Raw genomic sequence first — 27350 nt, 5'->3', positions numbered from 1 at the left:
CCTCCACCAGACGCCCCTTACCGCGCCGCTCCCCTGCAGGACCCGTCGCCCCCTACAACACACCCCCTTCCGGCCCTACCACCCGTTGGTGAGCTCCTACCGTGCGCCCCCCCTTGCACACCCCGCCGGCGCCGGCTCCGCTACCCCCGGCCCTGCTTAGTTCCTCTGCCCCGAACCGGACCGAAGCTCCGACCGCTGTGCTCCCGGATGTGCCCTCAACCGGGACGTCCGTGCCCGCCGCACCACCGCCCGAACTGAGGAGATCGAGGAGGACGATCCGGCCGCCGAGACGGATGGACCTATGATGGCACTTCACCCCCGCCGGACTCTTTTTAAACAGGGGGTGAATGTGATGAACGGTTACTGCCTTATCATCATGTAAGGTGATGTCCCCTTTAAGACCAGGCTTGGAACCCTGGGGACTCCGCCTCTGGCTCCGCCCATCTGGGAGCCATACATAAAGGCCTGCCTCATGGTCTGTATAGCAGTCAGCTCTCGTCCAAATCTGTAGCACAGTTATTAGCCTAATAAAGCCTTCTTTACAGTTTAATCTCTAAGCATCATTATTGAGGGTACCTCAATGCTGTAACCACCAAGCCCCCACCGCCAGAACTCATGTCAACCGCAGCCCAATTAAATCTGAATTTGATGGGAGAACTCAAACAATTTGTCAGCATTACACAAATGGATCTTTTCTGACAAAAACATGTCAGCATGAATCTCAATTAATTCAGCAATTTTGTGACCATTACATTTCAACATGAGAAAACATTGCTCTGATCAGCAAGGAATCGGGAAGACCTCACAAGGAAATCACCTTGATGCTTATTTCTAGTAGTTGGAATCCCTGAACTAATTAGATTACATTACCTGAAACAACACTACAGTAAGGATCTACAGACTTCGTCCTTCTTTGCTGATCCGAATTGAAGGGATTTCAGGTATCCACTCAATTTGCCAACAAACTTTTTCAATTTCAAAAATAGCAGTCATTGCATTTAGGATTCACAAAATGGATGACAAGTACTGTTTCCTGACTTGGTACATCAAAACATTAAATACCGAGACAGGTAAAGATTCCATTGCAGGAATCCAGGCAAGAGCTGGCAAAGTTCATGTGGAATGTGTTCAACCTTTGGAACAAGAATTCATCAGAAATTTAACATGGCAAAAGCCGCCCAAAATCACATGGGGAATATTAAATCACAGCAGTTCTGGGAATGATTTATTTTTGGAAATGAGACTATCCAAATCAGTTTCTGTATTCACTAGGACCAAAACCAAACATTGCTGAAACTTGAATTCTGCTTTTATCTGATGGCAAAATACTGAAGGAAGTTTATAAACAAGCTTTTTAGAAAATGGTAACAGCATCACAAATTTACTTTCTGTTTAAATTTAGAGTACCCAATTCTTATTTGTTGCCAATTAAAAGGGCAATTTAGCGTGGCCAATTCACCTACCAGGCACATCTTTGGGTTGTGGGGGGGGGGGGGGGGGGGAGACCCACGCAGAAACAGGGGGAATGTGCAAACTCCACATGGACAGTGACGAGAGAGAGAGAGAGAGAGAGAGAAAGAAGGTGTGGGGGGGGGGGGGGGGGGGGGAAGAAGAGGGAGGTTAGGTATGGACAAGTCATCAGTATTACTCAAAACTTGAATAAAATGGTCAGACACATCGGGAAAGTACTTTGATTAGAAAATACTCACCCAGAACATTCCATACACACCCCTGTAACTTTCTTTATACAAGTATTATTTACAATAACATTTTCAGTTGTGGTTCACACCGTTTAAATATGGACCAAGTTATATATCCACATGTTACCAGACTCCAGTATTCTGAAGATATATTAGAAATATCACCTCTGCAACTACTGCCAACTCATTATAACCCATTATAATGTAAACATCAGAGACTGGGACAGGGAACTTTAGCATCTGGAGTATTGACACAAAAATATGAACACGAGTGGGTGGATGGTGGGGGAAAACAATTTTGCACAAGAACTACTTCAGCTACATCACTAGATACGCTGTTGAACAAAGATAGTACGCTCAGGTCTGAGCTCTAACCCAAGCAGCAATTATTATATCTTTAAATTAATTTTAAAAACATATCAAACTATAGTGCACAAATCTTTCTTGGGACAAATCAGAGCAAAATAAAAATAGGACAGACAACCGAGAAACAGCAGGGAACAAAAAGTAAACCTCTAAACTCCAAGGTCAACCAAAACTCCGGTGCCAGTATCCTATGCCTGGTGCCCATGCCCTACCCCTCAACAGGGAGATGGTGGGACAGTGGTAATGTCACTGGACAAGTAATCCAGAGGTCCAGGCTAATACTCTGGGAACAGCAGATAGAATTTAAATTCAGTGAATAAAATCTGGATTTGAAAGCTAGTCTCAGTAATTGTGACCATGACAACCAACTATCATCAATTGTCATAAAAAAAAACATCTGGTTCACGAACGTCCTTTAGGGAATGAAATCGGCTGTTGTTACCTGGTCCGGCTACATGTGACTCCAGACCCACAGCAGTCGCTGACACTCAACTACCCTCTGAAATGGCCTAGCCATCCACTCAGTACAAGGGTAATTAAGGATGGGCAAAAATGGTGGCCTAGCCAACGATGCATACATCCTGTGAAAGAATACTTTATTTTAAAAAGTCCCGCTCACCTGTTAGTTCCTGGATGCTTCATCCCCATGTTTAAATTCTTTCATGGCTGTGACCTTTCCATTTTTACTTGTCTGCAACCTGCTCGAATCCTATTGCAGTTCCCACCGTTGAAATCCCATTTCTTTGTGTGAATGCCATCTTCTTTTGCTTGGGCCACCAAGCATGCCCCACTATTTATGGCTGTGCCTTCAACCACCCGGGCTACATGACTTGGAAGTATCCCCTTTAACCTTCTGCCTTCCTCTCCTCTTTCAAGACGCTTCAAGAGCACGCTAGCACTGTGGCTTCACAGTGCCAGGGTCCAGGTTCGATTCCCCGCTGGGTCACTGTCTGTGTGGAGTCTGCACGTTCTCCGTGTCTGCGTGGGTTTCCTCCGGTGCTCCGGTTTCCTCCCACAGTCCAAAGGCGTGCAGGTTAGGTGGATTGGCCATGCTAAATTGGCCTTTGTGTCCAAAAGGTTTAGATGGGGTTATTGGGATAGGGTGGAAGTGAGGGCTTAAGTGGGTCGGTGCAGACTCGATGGGCTGAATGGCCTCCTTCTGCACTGTATGTTCTATGTTCTTTAAAATCCACCACTTTGACCAAGCTATTGGTCACCTCATTAATATCTCACTTTTTTTTTTAATGCTTCTCCTGGAATCACAAGTGGGCAATTTCCTACATACAAATCGAAGTCGTCAGCAAACCTCTCACATCAGGCAAGCCTGCATATTTGCTCCTTGTGTCATCGGCTCAACGTGACTTTTCAAATACTTTGAATTTCAGAAGCAGGAATGTTTGCCAGTGACTATAATAGTTACTAGGACACACAACAAAATGCAAACAGGTATTAGCTTGGCACTGTATGCAATAGAGTTCCAGACCTGGCCCTCATTACCTTCCATCCCAAGCTTGCCAACTCTGTTTGGATGTATTCTTGGAGATTTCAAAACATGGCTTCCTGTATGCCACAACCCTGCTGGACTACCAACATGTCCATCATCACAGTGCACCACCTTCCCAAGTCAATTGAGAAGTGAACATATTCTATTGTCCATTTGGTTTGTTCTCCACTTCAAAACACTTTCACCCATCTCCCAATAGTTTTTTGTAACTAATCAGCATAAACATTCCAAAGAAAATGTTTTTTAATGCACAATTACTGTCCCACTGAGTGTATTTTCTCTCGGACACTGTTGGGAGCAATCCTGGAGTTTAATCTTCAATTTCTGCTGACACCAGGGCAGTCCAGGAGGGTGGAAGCCTCACCCATCAGTACAGCTAAGAACTGGATTTATCAGTAATTTGCAGGCTCAAAAAAAATTGCAAATGAGCAAATGCCCATTAAATGCATAATTTCCATGTATGTGATAGCAGCAAACATGGCCACTTGTGCCCTCGAGCCTGCTCTGCCATTCAATAAAATCGTGCCTGATCTGATCATAACCTCATCTCCTGCCTGGTCTCCACAACTTGCGAGTGTCCTATAGGTTAAATATCTGACTATTTCAGCCTTGACTATATTCAAAAAGACACCCTCCACAGCTCCCAAAGATTTTTTTTTTTTTTTTTTAAATAGAAATATTTTTATTCAAATTTTTACATATTTTCAACAACCCCCCCCCCCCCACTTACAGAAAAAAGAAAAAGAACACATAAATAAACATCTTACAACTACCTCACGAATTCCCCCAATATACAAACCCCCCCATTAAGCAATAATAAACACAGTAGAAAACACAAAGTACACCACCCCCCACCCCTCCGAGTTGCTGCTGCTGCTGACCACCTCCTGACGCTCCGCTAGAAAGTCTAGGAATGGTTGCCACCGCCTGAAGAACCCTTGCACAGACCCTCTCAAGGCAAATTTTACCCTCTCCAATTTAATGAACCCTGCCATGTCGCTGATCCAGGCTTCCACGCTCGGGGGCCTCGCATCCTTCCACTGTAGCAGAATCCTCCGCCGGGCTACCAAGCACGCAAAGGCCAGAATACCGGCCTCTTTCGCCTCCGACACTCCCGGCTCGTCCAATACCCCAAACAGTGTTAACCCCCAGCTCGGCTTAACCTGGGAGTTCACCACCTTAGACACCATCCTCGCAATACCCCTCCAGAACCCATCCAGCGCCGGGCACGCCCAGAACATGTGGGTGTGATTTGCTGGGCTCCCCGAGCACCTCCCACACCTGTCTTCCACCCCAAAGAACCTGCTCAGCCTCGCCCCTGTCATATGCGCTCAGTGAAGAACCTTAAATTGTATCAGGCTAAGCCTGGCACAAGAGGAGGAAGAATTAACCTTGCCCACGCACCCTCGTCTATCTCCTCCCAAGCTCCTCCGCCCATTTACCCTTTAGCTCCTTCACCAAGGTCTCCTCCTCCTCCTGCATCTCCTGGTAGATCGCCGAGACCCTGCCCCCTCCAACCCATACCCCTGAGAGCACCCTATCCCGGATCCTGAGTGCTGGAAGCAGCAGGAACTCCCTCACCTGCCGTCTTACAAACACCCTTACCTGCATGTACCTGAATGCATTTCCGGGGCGGGGGGGGGGGGGGGGAAATTGTTCCTACAGCACCCCAAGGCTCGCCAACGTCCCATCTAAAAACAGGTACCCCATCCTTCTAATTCCTGCCCTGTGCCAGCTCAGGAACCCTCAATCCATTCTCCCCGGGACGAACCGATGGTTCTCTCAGATCGGGGACCAAACCGAAGCTTCTACCTCACCCCTGTGGCATCTCCACCGCCCCCAAATTTTCAAAGTCACCGCCACCACCGGACTCGTGGTGTACCTAGTCGGCGGGAGCAGCAGTGGTGCAGTCACCAGCACCCCCAGACTCGTGCCCACACAGGACGCCATTCTCCTGCCTCTTCCACGCCGCCCCCACCCCCATTACCCACTTGCATATCATCGCCATATTGGCAGCCCAGTAATACCCACACAGATTAAGTAACGCTAACCGTCCTCTGTCCCTACTCCGCTCCAGAAACACCCTTCTCACCCTCGGGGTCTTTTTCGCCCACACGAATCCCATGATGCTCCTACTGACCCGCTTAAAAAAGGCCTTGGGGATCAGGATGGGGAGGCACTGGAATATAAAAGGGAACCTCGGGAGCACAGTCATCTTCACCGACTGTACCCTACCCGCCAGGGAGAATGGCAGCATATCCCACCTTTTAAACTCCCTCTCCATCTGCTCCACAAGCCTCGTCAAGTTGAGCTTGTGTAGGGCCCCCCAGCTCCTGGCCACCTGGATCCCGAAGTACCAAAAACTCCTTTCCGCCCTCGTCAGTGGAAGTTCGTCCTGGTCCCCTGGGTGTACCACGAAGAGCTCACTCTTCCCCACGTTGAACTTAAACCCGGAAAAGTCCCCAAACTCCGAGGAACCGCATCACCTCCGGCATCCCCCCCACTGGGTCCGCCACATACAGTAACAGGTCATCGGCATACAACGATACCCAGTGTTCCTCCCCCCCCCCCCCCCCGGACCAGCCCCCTCCAGTTCCTGCACTCCCTTAGAGCCATAGCCAAAGGCTCAATTGCCAATGCAAATAGCAAGGGGGATAGGGGGCACCCCTGCCTCGTCCCCCGGTACAGCCGAAAGTATTCCGACCTCCTCCGAATAGTGGCCACACTCGCCACCGCGGCTTCGTAAAATAGTCTAATACAACTAATGAACCCCTCCCCGAACCCAAACCTCCTGTTTGTAATGCCTTCTGTATTGATTTGGGATCAGTGGCAGAGCTGAGTGAGTTAAGGTTTTTATTTGCACTGTTGGGGGATGGAGTTGTGCTTGTTTAGATTTTGGTGTTTTTCTGTCAGGCAATTGTGTGGAGATTGTTTGATGTTGGAGTATGTTTGTATGAGCGGGGGAGAGGGTGGGGAGGGAACAATAGGTGGGAGACTATCCGGCGCCAGGGATGGGGCCACCAAGCTAGCTGGGCGGGCTAGCTCACGGAAGCGTAGTGGGGGGTGTGCATATGTTTGTTTATTAAAGGGGTTGGGTTACAGAGTGCTGTTACTGTGGGGGGGGGGGGATGTTCTGCTGACGAGGGAGGGACTCGGGCTAAGGGACAGAGGGGAGCTTGGGGGCGAAGGCTAACAGGGGGCGGGCCAGTGGAGGCGCGGAGCATGGGCTGGTGGCGGGATCAAAAAAGGGGATGGTTGATCGGCGAAGGGGGGGGGCAATGTGCCCCCAACTAGGCTGACCACCTGGAATGTTCGAGGGTTAAATGGGCCGGTCAAGAGGGCACGTGTGTTTGCCCATCTTAGGGGACTGAAGGTGGACGTGGTAACGTTGCAGGAGACGCAACTTGTAACTGACCAGATTAGATTGAGGAAAGGCTGGGTCAGTCAGGTCTTTCACTCGGGATTCAATTCAAAGACTAGAGCGGTCGTGATCCTGATCAATAAACAGGTGGTGTTTGAGGCGGGTAGAATAGTCACGGATGTGGGAGGTCGGTACATTATGGTCAGTGGGAATTTGGAGGGGGTGCAGGTGGTATTAGTAAATGTGTATGCGCCAAATTGGGATGATGTGGAGTTTATAAAGAGGATGCTGGGGGGAAGATACCGGACCTGGACTCGCATAGGTTGGTCGTGGGAGGGGACTTCAACAGTTATTGATGCTGGCCTGGGCCGGTCAAGCTCGGAAACAGGCAGGGTGCCAGCAATGGCAAAGGAACTAAAAGGGTTCATGGAGCAGATGGGGGGGGGGGGGGGGGGGATCCATGGAAATTTGGGCAGCCGAGAAGGAGTTCTCCTTCTACTCACACGTGCATAAAGTGTACTCCCGGATTGATTTCTTTATTTTGAGCAGGGCCTTACTGGCAGGGGTGGTGGACACGAGGTACTCGGCGATCACAATCTCAGATCATGCTCCGCACTGGGTTGACCTGCAGGGTAATAAAGACAATAACCAGCGTCTGCACTGGATTCGATTGGATTGGATTTGTTTATTGTCACGTGTTCTGAGGTCCAGTGAAAAGTATTTTTCTGCGAGCAGCTCAACAGATCATTAAGTACATGGGAAGAAACCCCCGGGAAATACCTTTAGATATATGCAGGTAAGGGCTTTTGTGAGGCGACAGGGGAGGGAATTCCCGTTGCTCCCGGCACAAGAAGTTCAAGATAGGGTGATCTCGGGTGTATGGGTCGGGGAGGGCAAGGTGTCGGAAATACACCAGGAGTTGAAAGAAGAGGGGGAAGCGCTGGTAGAAGAGTTGAAGGGTAAATGGGAGGAGGAGCTGGGAGAGGAGATCGAGGAAGGTCTGTGGGCTGATGCCCTAGGTAGGGGTAATTCCTCCTCCTCGTGTGCCAGGCTCAGCCTGATACAATTTAAGGTGGTCCACAGAGCGCACTTGACGGGGGCGAGGTTGAGTAGGTTCTTTGGGGTAGAGGACAGATGTGGAAGGTGCTCAGGGAGTCCGGCGAACCATGTCCAAATGTTTTGGTCATGCCCAGCACTGGAGGCGTTCTGGAGGAGTGGCGGGAGCAATATCTCAAGGTGGTGAAAGTCCGGGTCAAGCCAAGCTGGGGGCTAGCAATATTTGGAGTAGTGGACGACCTGGGAGTGCAGGAGGCGAAAGAGGCCGGCATTCTGGCCTTTGCGTCCCTAGTAGCCCGGCGAAGGATCTTGCTAATGTGGAAGGAGGCGAAGCCCCCCAGCCTGGAGGCCTGGATAAATGATATGGCTGGGTTCATAAAGTTGGAGAGGATTAAGTTTGCCTTGAGAGGGTCTGCGCAGGGGTTCTACAGGTGGTGGCAACCGTTCCTAGACTATCTCGCGGAGCGTTAGAGGAAGGTCGGTCAACAGCAGCAGCAACCTGGGGGGGGGGGGGATGTTGGGGACGTCCTGGGAGGGGGGGGGGACTGCCTGGGAGGGTGGATGAGCAAGAGATAACATGAAGGGTTGGGGAAACTGGCACGTACAGGTGAGGGCCAGTGTACAAAGCTGTGTAAATATATCATTTTGCCAGGTATATATCTTGCTCTGCGCAATTTCTCGTTTTTTCTTGTAACGGGGGGGGGGGGTTATTGATTGTAAGGGAGAAAAATTGTGTTAAAAAAACTTTAATAAATATATATATTTTTTAAAAAGTACATGGGAAGAAAAGAAAATACATAATAGGGCAACACAAGATATACAATGTAACTACATAAGAACCGGCATCGGATGAAGCATACAGGGTGTAGTGTTAATGAGGTCAGTCCATAAGAAGATCATTTAGGAGTCTGGTAACAGTGGGGAAGAAGCTGTTTTTGAGTCTGTTCGTGCGTGTTCTCAGACTTCTGTATCTCCTGCCCGATGGAAGAAGTTGGAAGAGTGAGTAAGCCGGGCGGGAGGAGTCTTTGATTATGCTGCTCGCTTTCCCCAGGGAGCGGGAGGTATAGATGGTGTCAGTGGATGGGAGGCAGGTTCGTGTGATGGACTGGGCGGTGTTCACGACTCTCTGAAGTTTCTTGCGGTCCTGGGCCGAGCAGTTGCCATACCAGGCTGTGATGCAGCCCGATAGGATGTTTTCTATGGTGCATCTGTAAAAGTTGGTACGGGTTAATGTGGGCATGCCGAATTTCCTTAGTTTCCTGACCAAGTATAGGCGCTATTATGCTTTCTTGGTGGTAGCGTCGACGTGGGTGGACCAGGACAGCTTTTTGGAGATCCCTAGGAATTTGAAACTGCTAACCATCTCCACCTCGGCCCAGTTGATGCTGACAGGGGTGTGTACAGTATTTTGCTTCCTGAAGTCAATGACCAGCTCTTTAGGTTTGCTGGCATTGAGGGAGAGATTGTTGTCACTGCACCACTCTACTAGGTTCTCTATCTCTCTCCTGTATTCTTTCTCGTCGTTATTCGAGATCTGGCCCACTATGGTCATACCGTCAGCAAACTTGCAGATGGAGTTGGAACCAAATTTTGCCACACAGTCGCGTGTGTACAGGGAGTCGGGGCCTCCGTATTGAGGACTATTGTGGAGGAGGTGTTGTTGTTCATTCTTACTGATTGTGGTCTGTTGGTCAGAAAATCGAGGATCCAGTTGCAGAGTGGGGAGCCAAGTCCTAGGTTTTGGAGCTTTGATACGAGTTTGGGTGGGATTAAGGTGTTGAAGGCGGAGCTGTAGTCAATAAAAAGGAGTCTGATGCAGGAGTGTTTGTTGTCGAGATGCTCGAGGGATGAGTGTAGGGCCAGGGAAATGGCATCTGCTGTGGGCTGGTTGCGACGGTATGCAAATTGCAGTGGATCAAGGCATTCTGGGAGTATGGAGATGATGCGCTTCATGATCAACCTTTCGAAGCACTTCATTACGACTGAAGTCAGGGCCACCGGACGGTAGTCATTAAGGCACGTTGCCTGGTTAAATGTGGACTGGTCAGATGTGCGACTTTTGGCTGACGAAGGGGTGTGCGAGCGGCTGAGGAAATGTATTCAGAACTACCTGCAGGTCAATGACACGGGGGAAATTTCAGCAGCGGTGGTCTGGGAAGCACTGAAGGCGGTGGTCAGAGGGGAGCTGATCTCGATACGGGCCCATAGTGAGAAGGTAGACAGGACAGGGACGGACCGACTGGTAAAGGAGATACTACAGATGGACAGGAGATATGCGGAGACCTCAGAGGCAGGGCTTTTAGGGGAACGGCAGAGGCTACAGGCGGAGTTCAGCTTGTTAATCACGGAGGGCAGTGGAGCAGCTGAGAAAGGCGAGGGGGGCGATCTATGAGTATGGAGAGAAGGCCAGCAGAATGCTTGCACAGCAGATTAGAAAGAGGGAGGCAGCCAGGGAGATAGGGAAAGTAAATAACGGAGATGGGAACCTGGTTGGAGATTCAACAGGGGTGAATGAGGCATTTCGGGATTTCTACAGTAGACTGTATAGGTCGGAACCATCTACGGGGCCGGAGGGGATGAGGCACTTCTTGGGGGGGCTGAATTTCCCAAAGATGGACGGGGAGCCGATAGAAGGGCTGGGGGCCCCGATTGGTTTGGAACAGATAGTGGAGGGTCTGAAGGCCATGCAGTCGGGTAAAGCCCCAGGGCCAGACGGGTACCCAGTGGAGTTTTCTGGGATATTGGGGCCGGTGTTGATGAGGATATTCAATGAGGCAAGGGAAAGCGGGATGCTGTCTCCGACGATGCCACAGGCCACGATTTCGCTGATCCTGAAGCGGGACAAGAACCCGGAACTGTGTGGGTCCTACAGGCCGATATCCTTGTTCAACGTGGACGCCAAACTGCTGGCCAAAATTCTGGCCTCCAGGATTGAGGATTGTGTTCCGGATGTTATTGGGGAGGACCAGACGGGGTTTGTTAAGGGTAGGCAGTTGTTGGTCAATGTAAGAAGGTGATAAACATGATCCTGATGCCTCCGGAAGGTAGGGAGGTGGAGGTAGTGATCGCAATGGATGCAGAAAAGGCTTTTGATCAGGTAGAATGGGATTATCTGTGAGATGCACTAAGTCAGTTCGGATTTGGGCAGGGCTTTATTGACTAGGTCAGGTTGCTGTATTAGGCTCCTGTGGCAAGCGTACGGACAAATAGGACAACATCGGACTATTTTAGACTGCACCGGGAGAAGAGACAGGGATGCCCCCTCTCCCCACTGTTGCTCGCGCTAGCTATTGAGCCGTTGGCAATTGCTGAGAGCCTCAAGGAGTTGGTTCGGGGGAGGGGAGTAGAGCACAGAGTCTCGCTCTATGCAGATGACCTGCTTCTGTATGTATCGGACCCAATAGAGGGGATGGAAGAAATCATGAGGATTCATGGGGAATTTGGCTGGTTTTCGGGGTTAAGCTAAATATGGGGAAAAGTGAGATGCTTGCGGTTCAGGCGAGGGGACAGGAGAGGCGATTGGGGAAACTGCAGTTTAGATTAGTTGGGGGAAGTTTTAGGTACCTAGGCATTCAAGTGGCGCGGGAATGGGACCGGCTGCATAAATTTAATCTGGCCTGACTAGTAGGCCAAATGAAGGAGATTTTTGGAGATGGGACGCGCTCCCGTTGTCATTAGCTGGGAGGGTGCAGACGGTGAAGATGAAAGTCCTCCCGAGATTCCTGTTCGTGTTTCAATGTCTCCCTATCTTTATTCCGCGGTCCATTTTTAAACGGTCAACAAAGTGATCACTGGCTTTGTCTGGGCGGGCAAGACCCGGCGAATAAGAAAGGCAATGCTTGAGCCGAGTCAGGGAGAGGGTGGGCTGGTGCTGCCAAATTTTACTAACTAATACTGGGCAGCAAATATAGCCATGATCAGGAAGTGGGTGGTGGGGGAATGGTCGGCATGGGAGCGTATGGAGGCGGCTTCATGCAAGGGCATCAGTCTGGGGGCGTTGGTAACTGTGCCTCTGCCGTTCCCGCCGGCACAGAACTCCACCAGCCCCGTGGTAGTGGCGGTCCTGAGAGTCTGGGAGCATTGGAGGAGACATGTGGGAGCATCGGTCTGGTCCTCAATCTGTAATAATCACCGGTTTGCCCCAGGAAGTATGGATGGGGGGTTCCGGATATGGCAGAGAACAGGGATTGAGAGGATGGGGATATGTTTATAGAGGGGAGCTTTCCGAGTATGAGGGCGCTGGAGGAGAAGTTTGGGTTGGCGAGGGGAAAGAAATTCAGGTATCTGCAGGTGCGGGACTTCCAACGTAAAAAGGTGTCAACCGTTCCGCTCCTACCGCTAAGGGGGATTCAGGACAGGGTAGTTTCCAGAGGGTGGGTAGGAGAAGGGAGCGTCTCTGACATTTACAAGTAACTTGTGGTCAGAGGAGACGCAGACCGAGGAGCTGAACCGCAAGTGGGAGGAGGAGCTGGGAGGAGAGATAAGAGGATGGTCTATGGGCGGAAGCGTTGAGTAGAGTCAACGCGTCCGCAACATGTGCCAGGCTCAGCCTGGTACAATTCAAGGTCGTTCACCGGGCTCATATGACAGTGGCCCGGATGAGCAGATTCTTTGGGGTGGAGGACAGGTGCGCAAAATGTGCGGGAGGACCAGCGAACCACGTCCACATGTTCTGGGCATGTCCGAAGCTCAGGGGATTTTGGCAGGGGTTTGCAGATGTCATGTCCACGGTGTTAAAAACAAGGGTGGCACTTAATCCAGAGGTGGTGACTTTCAGGGTGCTGGACGACCCAGGAATCCAGGAGGAGAAAGAGGCAGACATTCTGGCCTTTGCCTCCCTGGTATCCCGGAGACGGATACTATTAGCTTGAAGGGACTCAAAGCCCCCAAAGTCGGAGACCTGGCTGTCGGACATGGCTAGCGGACATGGCTAGCTTTCTCTGTCTGGATAAAATCAAGTTCGCCTTGAGAGGGTCACTGGGTTCGCTCGGAGGTGGCAACCGTTCGTCAACTACTTTGCGGAAAATTAATTGTCAGCAGAAGGGGGGGGGGGGGTTAGTTTAGCTTAGAGTAGGGGGTTAATAAAGGTGGGACCTGTAAGGGGGGGAGACGGCTTTTGCACTATGTTTATAGTTTCATGTACACTGTTTATTTTGTTGTTATACCAAAAATACCTCAATGAAATATTTATTAAAAAATATACACATCCATATCAGATTCCACCTTAAATACTGAATGTTCCTCACCACATGCAAAATACAGAACTTGCTGCCCACAAGCAGTACTTGAGGAGAATAGCACAGATGCATTTAACAGGAAGCTATACAAGAGGGAGAAAGAATATGTATAATAATACTACAAGACAAAGTGGGATCGAGGCAGTTTGTGAAGCATAAACACTCCCACAGACCGGATGGGGTGAATTCTAGTGCTGAAAGTTTCTACATAGTTCTATTTAAAATTCAGTTTTGCTGCACAAAATATGGATTTGTTTGTATTTACCCACATTAAAATCCTACTCCCACTCCATAACCCATCAATTTACTTGGTCCAGAATTCTTTGATTACTGCCAATTTCCCTTGCATTGATAATTTAACAAGTTTTAGGGGGATTCTGACTTGGGCGTTCAGTCAATACCCCACAGATAGTAGTTTTGCATCATTTTCTCCTCAGCCAAGTGCATGCACCAAAATGTCTAAAATTGCGGTTCCTCTTTTACTGAGTGGGATTGCTATTGCAACATTTTTCATCAGTAACACAAAACTAACCTGTCTAATGACAGTCTAAACCAACTCACATTCCTTATTAGTGGATGAGCAATGCATCACTTGGTGTATTAACTTTATATTACCTTCTTTAAAACGACATACAAATATCATGAATGGCAGGAGATCTCAAAGAAACCCACAGATCTCTACTGATAACACACCGACCCCATACAAATCTGTTTTTTTCTTAAATGCAAAAGCGTGTAGAAAATTCAAAAATCATTCGAAATGAGAAGCACTTATGGGTTCTTTTTTATGCCAGCCCCCAAACAGAATATTTCTAGATAAAGGAAGCCAACTTTCGAATTAGGCACGAGGTGCACAAAATGGAATTAAGTTGTGAAGCGGGCATCAGGAGGCTACTAAGGCCTTTGGATAGAGTGGACAAAGATCTGGCAAATGGAGCACAATGTGGGAAAATGTGAAATTGCCCATTTTGACAGAAACAATAATAAAAGCATATTTAACTTGGCTTTGCTTTTTCTGGGCATCTCAGCAAAGAGATAACTCTACCCCGATAACTTTTGTGAGTTTCGAAGGAAGAAACAACCTGTGGAGCCCAGAATATGGACAAAAACATCAGTTCTCCAGTGGGAACCACCTCATGCACATCTTCCCCTTACATTGCACCACTTGATGTTCATCACTGAATATTTTTAACGCGGAGGCGGATGGATTCTTGCTAAGCATGGGGGCAAAAGGTTATCGGAGGTCGGCAGGAATGTGGAGATTAGGTTATGTTCTATGTTCTAGGAAAGCAGATCAATCATGATCTTCTTAAATGGAGAGCAGGCTCAAAGGGCGAAGTGCCTACTCCTGCTTGGGAGTACGGATTTGTTTATTTTCCATTCCTAATTGTTCAAAAATATACATTTTGTTTCATTCATTCACTGGTTTTGGGTGCCACTGGCAAAGCCAGCACTTGTTCTCCATTCTTAAATACCCTTGATGAGGTGGTGAGAGACCCTCTTTACATCGGAGAGATTTGCCAAGCAGTTATCAACAACTGATGTGGGTCAGGAGTCACATATAGACAACATCGCATAAGGATGGTGGCTTTCCTGCACTAAAAGGACATTAGTAAACCAGATGGTTTATATGGTGATCTGGTAGTCACATGGTCACCATTACTGATAGTCGCTTTTTATTCCAGATTTATTTCATTAACACGATTTAAATTGTCCAGCTGCTGTGGTGGGATTTGAATGCATCTCTCCAGATCATTAGTCCAGGTCTCTGGATTACAGCATTTAATAGACAGCACAGCTGTGAACAGTATTGGAAAGTGGGGGAATCATGAGCTTATTACACTAGGACACAAGATTCTACTCTCTCCACCACTCATGCCCCAACTTATTTATAAAGTTGCATGTTTGTGGTCCAAACGATTATGCTTGCACATTCCATGCTTCCCACAGTACAATAGTATTAAATTACAAAAATACTTTAGTATTTTTCCACAGACTAAATGCTAAAACATTACATTGTTTCCTGAGTATTTTAATAATCATTTGGTGTTTAATTTAATCCTGCTTCCTGCCCAAATTATTTTTGGCAGCTGGCAAAGTAAACTACAAGGAAAGCTTTTAAAAATAATTGTAAATTACACAAACAAAAATCGGATGGCGAATCTTTAAACTTCCAGTTTCCTAGCATCACTTCCCCAGTACATTGAACAAAAAGCAAGTTTTATATTACTGCTAATACCAAGATAAACATTCTCCATGCTTTTTACTTTGGAAATAAAGCCATAAAGTGCCGCACCTTGTTACTCATTTCCTCATTCTCCACGGATTGTGATCATATTGCACCTCCCATCTCACCATTTTTCTAAAATAAGCTACCTTTGTAATTGCACTCTCTTAGGTCATTCAAAGTTATGCTTTTCCAAATAGAAACCCTTTCATATTCTTTAGAAGTTCCATGGAATCTTTAATGTTATCTCAACCACTGGAAATGGCAAATGAAACCTCAGTTTACCCTGAAGTGTCATCCAAAGAACTGTACCTCCAACAATACAGCAGCCTGCACTGGAGTGTCAGCCTAAATTAGAATTTGCTTCTGTAGATCTGACTGAGGGGAGGGGAATTGTATAGAACCCCCTCAGGCTGCATGATTTTGATTGAATGTGTACAGTGAATATTGTCACTACACCCAGGGCTAGTGCGGGGTCAATTCCAGCCCCACTTGATCGGGAGTCACAACACAGGTGATATAAGATTTTATTTAAAATACCCAAGGTATTTAATTTGATTAGAGATAGTTAACACGGTTTTGTGAAGGGTAGGTCGTGCCTCACAAACCTTAGAGTTCTTTGAGAAGGTGACCAAACAGGTGGATGAGGGTAAAGCAGTTGATGTGGTGTATATGGATTTCAGTAAAGTGTTTGATAAGGTTCCCCATGGTAGGCTACTGCAGAAAATACGGAGGCATGGGATTCAGGGTGATTTAGCAGTTTGGATCAGAAATTGGCTAGCTGGAAGAAGACAAAGGGTGGTGGTTGATGGGAAATGTTCAGACTGGAGTCCAGTTACTAGTGGTGTACCACAAGGATCTGTTTTGGGGCCACTGCGGTTTGTCATTTTTATAAATGACCTGGAGGAGGGCGTAGAAGGATGGGCGAGTAAATTTGCAGATGACACTAAAGTCGGTGGAGTTGTGGACAGTGCGGAAGGATGTTACAAGTTACAGAGGGACATAGATAAGCTGCAGCGCTGGGCTGAGAGGTGGCAAATGGAGTTTAATGCAGAAAAGTGTGAGGTGATTCATTTTGGAAGGAATAACAGGAAGACAGAGTACTGGGCTAATGGTAAGATTCTTGGCAGTGTGGATGAGCAGAGAGATCTCGGTGTCCATGTACATAGATCCCTGAAAGTTGCCACCCAGGTTGAGAGGGTTGTTAAGAAGGCGTACGGTGTGTTAGCTTTTATTGGTGGAGGGATTGAGTTTAGGAGCCACGAGGTCACGTTGCAGCTATACAACACTTTGGTGCGGCCGCACTTGGAGTATTGCATGCAATTCTGGTCACCGCATTATAGGAAGGATGTGGAAGCATTGGAAAGGGTGCAGAGGAGATTTACCAGAATGTTGCCTGGTACGGAGGGAAGATCTTTTGAGGAAACTGGAGGCTGTTTTCGTTATGAGGGACTGGAGGCTATTTTCGTTAGAGAGAAGGTGGTTAAGAGGTGACTTAATTGAGGCATACAAGATGATCAGAGGATTGGATAGGGTGGACAGTGAGAGCCTTTTTCCTCGGATGGTGATGTCTAGCACGAGGGGACATACCTTTAAATTGAGGGGAGATAGATATAAGACAGATGTCAGAGGTAGGTTCTTTACTCAAGAGAGTAGTAAGGGTGTGGAATGCCCTGCCTGCAACAGTAGTGGACTCGCCAACACGAAGGACATTCAAATGGTCATTGGATAGACATATGGACAATAAGGGAATAGTGTAGATGGGCTTTAGAGTGGTTTCACAGGTCGGCGCAACATCGAGGGCCGAAGGGCCTGTACTGCGCTGTAATGTTCTATGTTCTATGTTCTAAGGTCCTTGGTTGGGCCCCAATAAATGACAGTCATCAAGTCTGTAACATTATCACAAGGAATCTTTTATTATGTACAGTATTATAATTAAATGGACAGAAAATGTAACTTTCCCAACCCCCCCTGCCCCCACCCCTCAGTTTCCAACAACCACCCATAAATCTCCACACTCTTTCCCCCTCCCCCCCAGCTCGTCCTGCGTTCACAATCTATCCAGCATGGTGTGCCCCAGCTGCTGAGAGAACGAGGGGAGCTCCTTGCACACAATGTCCCGCACCTGTATCCACCTGAATTCACTCTCCTTTGGCAGCTGGTACAATTCCCGCAACTCTTCCAGCCTTGAAAAACTCGATTCCACGGACAGATCTCTGACCCGCTCTACCCCCTCCCTATGTCAACTCCTGTATGTCATGTCTATCCCTGTTGGTACGAACCTATGATTCCCGCATTTCAAAGCCAGTAGAGACATCACTCCCACTCCAAAGTGCGGTCTCAGCAGGTGGCCCACACCTTGATGGGTGACGCCACAACCAGGCTGAAGGTGCATCTAACTGGGGAGAACAGGAAGGGGGCCGTCGCCAGTGTCCTGAAGCAGGGGCCCGCACAGAAGGCCTCCAACAACTGTACACATTCCAACCCTCCCGATCCTCACCAATGTTGCACCTTTTCCATATTTGCCACCCAACAATAATATAGGAGGTTTAGGGCACCAGCCCCTGCATCTGCCGTCCCCTCTGCAAAAATAGCCTTTGAATCCTGGGCTTCCTGGGCACACAAAGTTCAAGAGTAACTTACCTATCTACCCTCCGAAAGAACGCCTTTGGAAGGAATATTGGGAGGGACTGAAAAACAAATAAAAACCTTGGGAGATTGTTCATCTTTATGGTCTGCAGCTTCCAAGGACAGCAGTAGGGCATCCCACCTCTTCACATCAGCTTTTACCCCCCTCTACCAAATTGGCCAAGTTCCACGTATGCATCACAGCCCAGTTGTGGGTCCCCTGAATTCCCAAATACTGAAACCTTGTTTTGGCTAGCTTGAATGGCACAGCTCTCAAATTAGTACTCCTCCCCTGGGCATTCACCGAGAATACCTCTTTACCACATTCCATTTATACCCAGTAACAGCGCCAAACCTCCCTAACAAGTCCATTATTTTCACTATGCACCCCAGCGGGTTCAAGACATACAACAGATTGCCCCCAAACAATGACACCCTATGTTCCCTACCTTCCATTTCAATGGCTCCCACTCTCATGACGCAATAACCAAAGGTTCAATGGCCAATGCAAACAACAGCGAGCATCCCGGTCTTGTGCCCCTACGCAGCCTCAAAAATCCAGAGCTCATAGTGTTCATCATCACACTTGACATGGGGGCGGCATACAGCAATCGCACCCAAGAAATGTACATTGTCCCAAACCGCCCAAGGGTCTCAAACAAGTATCTCCATTCTATCCAGTCAAAAGCTTTCTCCACGTCCAATCAAAAGCTTTCTCCGCGTCAATTAACATAATAACGTCCGACACCTTTCTCCTCGACGGAGTCATCACCACATTCAACAGTCGCCTAATGTTGATGAACAACTGCTGCTCTTCAACAAAACCGGTCTGATCCTCAAGACACCACCTCCAGCACGCATCCCTTCAGCCGTTTTGGCAGCACCTCAGCCAGCAACTTTACATCAGTGTTTAGCAGGGAGATGCGGCCTACAAGATCCACATTCCTGTGGGTCCTTAATCCTTCTTTTAGACAAAAGAGATCGATGCCGGAGCAAAATAATAAAACAACATTAAAGAAATGGGAACAAAGGAAATAAACAGGAAGGACTGTTACAATATTACATGTATCAAATTGTATGGAAACACCTGAAGAGTGCAACTTAAAATTGATGTAAAACAATTTTAATATCTTTGTAACATTTGTAATGACCATTTTGAAATGTCTGAAATGTTTGACGACATTGAAGCATCTCAGAGTGCAAGCTGATCAATAGAAAAGCTGAATATTATTGCACTGTATGAGATAGCCACATTGAAATGTTTAGAATGCTCTTTCAGATATTTTACGAATAAAGTGTCCAGAGTGAACTTGTAACCCTCCAATTCAGGCAACCCTCCAATTCAGACAACCTTCTAACTCAGACAAAAATGCTATTAACTGTGCCAAGCCAACAATCCTCAGGTTTACTGGGTAAAGGACAAAACAAAAACAGTACTAATTAATAATTTGTTTATCTCAAATCAGTACTTTGGATGAAATCTTACCAAAGAACCTGCAGGTGTCCTAAAAAAAGAACTTCTGAATACTGCCCGGAGGATTGCAAAAATAACCAGAAATTAAACTGGTTTACAATTATATGTAGTACAAAAATGGTTACCAAAAAACATGAATAAAGTGTTAACCAATCTTTTTTTTTTTTTTTAAATAATCTTTATTGTCACAAGTAGGCTTACATTAACACTGCAATGAAGTTACTGTGAAAAGCCCCTCGTCGCCACATTCCGGCGCCTGTTCGGGTACACGGAGAATTCAGAATGTCCAAATTACCTAACAGCACGTCTTTCGGGACTTATGGGAGGAAACCGGAGCACCCGGAGAAAACCCACACAGACACGGGGAGAACGTGCAGACGAACAGACAGTGACCCAAGCCGACAATCGAACCTGGGACCCTGGCGCTGTGAGCAACTGTGCTAAGCACTGTGCTACTGTCAATTGTATCAGCATCCAAGCCCTAGAATCTTAAGCAAAAGGAATTTCCATTCAACCTGGGTCTCAAAGTCATCTAGATTCTACCATCTTTACGTGGTCAGATTTTGTTCAGTATTTGGCCACAAAGGTTCATCTTCACTGCCGGGAGAAAAGAGGAATGGAATAATGTTACAGACACACTCTACACCTTAGAAAGTCACTGCCCTTTGGTCAACCACACAGTAACATGAACGGTAAACATGGTAAATCCCAACACATTGATGCAAAGACAAATATTGCTTTTAAGTTACATTTCAACATTGTGGATTTGTACATGTGCCAAATTTGACCATTTAAAGATTTACATAGTTTTTAATCTATAGTCTCCGTAAGAGGGCAGGAGGAACCTTCAGTGGAGGTTTGATTTGTGTTGTTCTTACCGGAGTAGCAGTTCCTTTGGGAGTTTCTTGTTTATCACAGCTTCATCGTTGTTCGAGAACATCTAGAAAACAGAGGGCCAGTGTTAGAACATGCCAGGAGCAAAACAAAATTTAACGAGAATGGAAACGAACACGGAGGTTCCATTTTCTATTCACGGTGGTGTAAAGCAGCAACAGCTGATGATGGGGAGCACGGAATCGAGTGGCCATTTCAAACAAGGATCGTTCGGTCACCCACAGGCAACTGAAAGAGCAGCAGTTGAGCCTTGCCGCAGCCGTGTGAACAGCAAACTTGAATCATTACCTCATCCACCCTTGATCAAGATTAAAAGAAAAATTTCTGAAAAACGTTCAGCTGTTACATACAAACAGAAAATATGTAGCTCAGCAATAGGTAAGCTTAGGACTAATCCTGCCTTTCTGTTTCTAAGGTCTCATCTGGGCTATCTTATTTGTTAGTTGAAAATAAAACATTACAAAGTGTTGATCTTGCCTCCCAAGCCTGACTCTTTCAGTGAAGGAATGACATATGTATGGGAGGGACAGAGTGTGAAGCACAATGATTTAATGTTTTTGGTATAGGAAACAGTTAAATACAATGCCAGAGCACAGTAGGTCCCCCATTCCTCTCCCCAGGCACTGTACAGTGCCAATCAGAACTGTTAACTTGCTGTAGGACACTCCAATAGGTTTTTAAAAATACATTGCTGCTGTATCTTTTTGGTTCACCTTGCAAGTCGGCAAGAATAGTAGAGCACTAGGACCTTCACATCTCAACCAAGAAAAAGACTAGCTCAAATACTATCCATCAAAAACAAAAGGATCCCGTTACTGAACAAATAACAAGCAAAAATGACCAACCAGCAGTTAGCAAGCAGCTATCATTAAAACGAGTTAGAAGTGAAGCTGATGATGCCATTTAAAATATTTGAAATTTCTTCTGGCTGTTTTATTTTGTCAGCCATTTGAGAGCAAATATAAACATGTGATAGCAGTAGCTTGCATTCAAAGTATGAATACACAAATATATAATTCACTAGACAAAAAAAACTAAAGTAGCCCATTGTCACTTAATAATAATAAGCTTTATTAGTGTTACAAGTAGGCTTACATTAACACTGCAATGAAGTTACTGTGAAAAGCCCCTAGTCGCCACACTCGGGCACCTCTTCGGGTACACAGATGGCGAATTCAGAATGTCCAATTCACCTAAGAAGCACGTCTTTCGGAACGTGTGGGAGGAAACCGGAGTGCCCGGAGGAAATGCACGCAGACATTGGGAGAACGTGCAGACTCCACACAGTATCCCAAGCCAGGAATCGAATCCAGGTCCCTGGCGCTGAGGCAACAGTGCTAACCACTATGCTACCGTGCCGCCCACTTTTTCAGTGACCGACTCTCTCCCAACAACTTTTCACTCCAGAATGCTGAGGTCTTCTCACATCCACTCGCTATCCTGAACGAACAGACTCAGTAGCAGACTGCAATATCCAGATTTCTCAAGTGTCATGTTGTGCATATGGACCAAACTCCCAAGTGCTGCTTAATGCTGCTTTCCTTCCAACTCTCACAAACACTACTTTGAGCCAGAACAGTGGACCTGGTACAATATACCAGGATTTGTTTTGTGACAACTCAGACATTTATTAAATGTGCCATTTGTCAACACCACCTCCTTTCCCACCAAAAACAAAACAGAAACCTCAAAGCCATTGTTGGGACTGGTGAATACATTGAGACATCAGAAACTATCAGAACCTATGACAAGAAATATGTATATCTACATCTACAAGATGCAACCGTAAAATGCACCTGCAGTTCATAGCACTACTGTTAGTGGCTTATAAATGATATGCATATTAAATTCATGTGTATATGAAAACAGAAAAACATATCACTCAGCACACGCGCCACACACACACGCCACACGCACACGCCACACGCACACACGCATTCTTTCCATTTTCTTCTACTGTTTCCAGTTTTGTTTTTGTTTCCAGCCCTCTTCCCTCTGAATCTACCACAGAGACTCAGTCAAGTGTTTCCTTTCGGTCTTGACCACTGACCTCAGAACAGTGGAATTATTGACCCCTGCAGTGAAAGTGATTTCAATTATAAAATCTGCTGGGAGCATTTGACAGCAGATTAGCAACTCACTGTTGTGCTGCAGATTATAATAGACAGGCACACGTTACACATTACCACTGCTAAAACCCTACAAAGCAAGTCATTTATATTTCAGCTTAACAAGATGCAAAAAATCATTCCTAATTTTGAACATACAGTTCGGCCCATTCGGCCCATCGAGACTGCACCGACCCACTTAAGCCCTCAACTTCCACCCCATCCCCCTAACCCAATAACCCCTCCTAACCTTTTTGGACACCAAGGGCAATTTAGCATGGCCAATCCATCTAACCTGCACATCTTTGGACTGTGGGAGGACACCGGAGCACCCGGAGGAAACCCATGCTGACACGGGGGGGGGGAACGTGCAGACTCCGCAGTGTCCCAAGCCAGGAATCGAATCCGGGTCCCTGGCGCTGTGAGACAACAGTGCTAACCACTATGCTACCATGCAGACTCCGCACAGACAGTGACGCAGCAGGGAATCGAACCTGGTACCCTGGTGCTGTGAAGCCACGGTGCTATCCACTATGCTGCCCCCAAATCTTCCCAAACCAGCCTTTACATGGTGTTGTTCCTCCTCTGTTTCAGATTACACAACAACTTGGTTTAGGATGCTTTCTCTTGGTCTGTTTTTCATTGAAGGAGTTCAGGGTCCCAATACCTTGGTTGTTGTAGCCAGCCAGCCACACGAACAATGCTCCCAGAAGCTGAAGCAAAAGATGAATGTAAATGAAACGAGTGGTGCTTCAAATATCGAATACTGCTACTATTTTAGAGTGACCAAAGTAAATAACACTGCAGTACCACCTCTGGTAGCGTATTGCAGAACTACCTCAAAAATGGTTTCTCCCTCACCTCCAGCATGTTGCTTAAAGCAGCTCAACTGGGCCAGCAATGAACATCTGCTGCCAGCCACTCTGCACACTTTCTGCTGCTTGGCTGAAGATCGCTTAGTCCACTTGGTAGGGACATCAGTAACAGATAAAAGGTAATTGGTAAATGAGAAGGGGGGGGGGCAGTCGAGACAAGCAGAACATTTTTTAATCTAAGGAGCTGTGATTGGAATGTGCTCCCCAAAAAGCCCGCCCGGGGGGGGGGGGGAGCAGAGTCATTAATAACATATACCCTGAGAATTGGATAAATACCTGAAAATAAAACATGCAGACTTATGGGTAAAGACTAGAGGCAGAATTGGATAGCTCTTGTAAAATACTGATAAGGCACGATGGGGTGAGGGACCTCTTTTGGTGCTGCATTATTCTATAGCTCAAGTAAAGTATGCCTGAAAGCAGTCTTGGAGTCTCAGGAAGTTGCTGGTGTAACCTACACACCTTATGGCCTGCAAACAGCATTAATTGAAGCGTATAAATTTACAAGACAGCCAGGTCGAGGATGGCTCTATTCCGCTTGGTTGGGGGTTCATAAACAGGAGGCATAAGAGGGGAATTTATTTTCTTTTAAAAAAAATAAACATGGAGGTATTTTTGGTATTACAACAACAACAGCCATGTTGTTAGCCATGTTGTACTGCATCTGCCAAGTGTTTGGCCACCCACTCACTTACCAAATCACCTTGAAACCTCCTCACAACTCCACCCAGTTTTGCGTAGTCAGCAAACTTGGAAACATTACATTTGATTCCCTCTTTCAGGTCATTTATATACATGATGAATAGTTGGAGCCCACCACTGATCCATGTGGTACCCCACTAACCTGCCACTCAAAAAAAGACCCATTTATTCCCACTCTGTTTCCTGTCTTGTCAACCAATTCTCGATCCATGTTAATACATTACCCCCAATCCCATGTGCCTAATTTTGTCCACTAACCTCTTCTTAACCTTCCCTTTTAAGTAGGCAAAAATATATACTATGGAATTGCTAAAGCTGATCCTTGGCCCTGGCAGCTGCACATTTCAGAATCCCCAATTCATCAATCTGCGATAAGATCAAGGTTCCACTGGTCCTCAGCAGAGTCCAGCCAACCTGATCTGGAATTGGAACCTTCCTTCTTTGTATGGCTCAGGTTCCTAGTGGACACTTACAAACCCTGCCGGGAGCGAAGCTCAACTGATTTATTAAATTATTCATTTGTGGGACGGGAGCATTCCGTGGATAGTGGACAGGCTTTGGGGAGACAGGAGATGAGTTCTCAAACACCCAGCCTCAATCGGCTCTTGTAGTCACAGTATTTATATGGCTGGTCCAGTTAGATTTCTGGTTGAAGGTGACTCCCCAGATACTTTGAAATTCATTTATTTACAGGATGCAGGCATCACTGACTTGGCCAGCATTTATTACCCATCCCCAATTAGGAAAGTAGTGGCGAGCTGCCTTCTTGAACAACTGCAGTACCTGTGGTATCGGTACACCCACAGTGTTATTAGGGAGTTCCAGGATTTTGACCCATCGACAGTGAAGGAACAGTGATATATTTCCAAATCAGGATGGGGAGTGGCATGGAGGGAAACTTCCAGGTGGCGGTGATCCCATGTGTCTGCTGCCCTTGTCCTTCTAGATAGTGAAGACATGGATTTGGAATATGTTGCCAAAGGAGTCTGAGAGTTTCTGCAGTTTATCTTGTAGATGATACACGCTGCTGCTACCTGCATTGGAGATTGAGGGAGTCAACGGTTTTGGAAGGGGTACCAATCAAGCGGACTGCTTTTCCCTCGATGGTCTAGAGCATCGAGTGTTCTTGGAGCTGCACTTATCCAGTCAAGTGGAGAGTATGCCATCCCATTCCTGGCCTGTGCCTTGCAGATGGTGGACAGGCTTTGGGGAATCAGGTGAGTTACTTGCCACAGGATTCCTAGCCTCTGACCTGCTCTTGCAGCCACAGTATTTATGTGGCTTGTCCGGTTCAGCTTCTGGTCAATGGTAACCCCCAAGGATGTTGACGACGAGAGATTTGGTGAAAGTAGTATTGTTAAATATGGGCAGCACGGTAGCATTGTGGATAGCACAATTGCTTCACAGCTCCAGGGTCTCAGGTTCGATTCCGGCTTGGGTCACTGTCTGTGCGGAGTCTGCACATCCTCCCCGTGTGTGTGTGGGTTTCCTCCGGGTGCTCCGGTTTCCTCCCACAGTCCAAAGATGTGCAGGTTAGGTGGATTGGCCATGATAAATTGCCCTTAGTGTCCAAAAATTGCCCTTAGTGTTGGGTGGGGTTACTGGGTTATGGGGGATAGGGTGGAGGTGTTGACCTTGGGTAGGGTGCTCTTTCCAAGAGCCGGTGCAGACTCGATGGGCCGAATGGCCTCCTTCTGCACTGTAAATTCTATGATAGAAATACAAAACGGGATGGTTAGACTATCTCTTGTTGGAGATGATCATCATCTGACAATTGCTTGGCACGATATTACTTGCACTTATCTGTCCAAAACAGTCTCCCAGGTGTTGCTGCATGCTAATATTTTTGCAAAAAACTATTAAACAGAGGAAAAATATTTGTGCACACACTACAGTGAAATATGCAAAATCACAGATTCCTAGGCAGTTTCAGTCTCTACGTTTCAACCACTCAATCCAAAAACACACCCAGTGTGCAAAACGGGACATTAGAAAATCATAAAACAGTTTTTTTTAAACAGTCTAGGAAATTTCATTATTCAATCAATGGCACAATATGGTAACTAATTATGTTTGGTTGAGTTTAAAAAAAATAAATATTATGTGGCTAATGGCTCATCCATCCCAGTGATAAACTGATTATTAGTAAGTTAGCGTGTGGCAGCACACTCACAGCATGGTCCTTCAGATCTGTAAACTTAACAAAAAGCGACAGGCAGAAATCTGACCGAGAAATAAATGTTTCATCATACACAGGAAGGGGCCCTGCACAACATGACGCACCCACACATGCACACACACTATCCAATTCAGAAACAGGAGCATACTCAGTAACCCAAAGACTAAGGCCCATAGTACTGCATAGCACCAAGAGTAACAACTGAGAGGAGACAAATCAAAAGAGTTGGACTACACGAAGGTTGGGTTTTAGAAGCTTATTGAAGGAAGAAATAGGTAGATGAAAAATGCACAAACTACAAAATCCTGGCATTACAGCATACTTTCTAGTCCATAGAATAGAAGAACTATAAAAAACGCTAATTAGGCCACAGCTTGCATACTATGTACAATTCCGGTCGCAGCATTAGAGGAAGAACATGATTGCATTAAAGAGGCACAAAAAACACAAGGAAAGATTGGATAGTCTACTGTTGTTTCCTTTGAAACAAGGAGGCTGAGGGGAAATTTAATTGAGCACAAAATTAATTATAAGGAGCCTAGTGGGTAGGGAGGACCTCTTTCCCTTCACAGAAATTTCAATAAACAGGGGGCATAGATTTAAAGTAATTGCTGGAAGGATTAGAGGCAAGTTGCGAACAATTTATTTCCACCTAGATTCTATTCTATGGTGATGGGAGTCTGGAATTCACTGCCCGAAAGGGAGACAGGAACCTTAAGTGGACTTGAAGTAGAACCGTAACCTACAAGGCGATGGACCAAGAGCTGGGATTGGATTATGTCTGCATATCACTTTTTTTGGCTGGCACAGTCACCAAGCCAAACAGCCTCGGTGCCATAAATTTCTACGATTCAATAAATTCACAAATCTGTCCAGACAGCTATGGTTTATATTTGTAGGCAGTGGAGGGGAAAAAGATGCAACTAATCTGTTGACATTGTTACTGGACATCTAGCTGAGCTGACTGGATGGCTGGTTAGTGATGCGGAGCAACAGTAACAGTGTGGGTTTAATTCCCTTACCAGCTGAGGTTATTCTC

The 27350-nt window shown here is 46.7% G+C and overlaps 1 protein-coding gene across 2 annotated transcripts in view; it reads right to left on the bottom strand.

Moving 5' to 3' along the window:
* LOC140398594 (F-box/LRR-repeat protein 20) overlaps positions 1 to 27350 on the bottom strand; it is a 146345-nt gene that overhangs the window by 108565 nt on the left and 10430 nt on the right. For both annotated transcript variants that reach the window (XM_072487427.1, XM_072487429.1), the window contains exon 2: positions 20432 to 20493. In XM_072487427.1, the coding sequence (XP_072343528.1) occupies positions 20432 to 20493 (62 nt within the window). The remainder of the gene's footprint in view (positions 1 to 20431; positions 20494 to 27350) is intronic.

Source organism: Scyliorhinus torazame, chromosome 21 (assembly GCF_047496885.1).
Source record: "Scyliorhinus torazame isolate Kashiwa2021f chromosome 21, sScyTor2.1, whole genome shotgun sequence".
In the NCBI taxonomy this organism is placed as follows: Eukaryota; Metazoa; Chordata; class Chondrichthyes; order Carcharhiniformes; family Scyliorhinidae; genus Scyliorhinus; species Scyliorhinus torazame.
The sequence above is the reverse complement of the archived record's forward strand: the minus strand, read 5'-3'. Positions and strand labels throughout refer to the sequence as shown.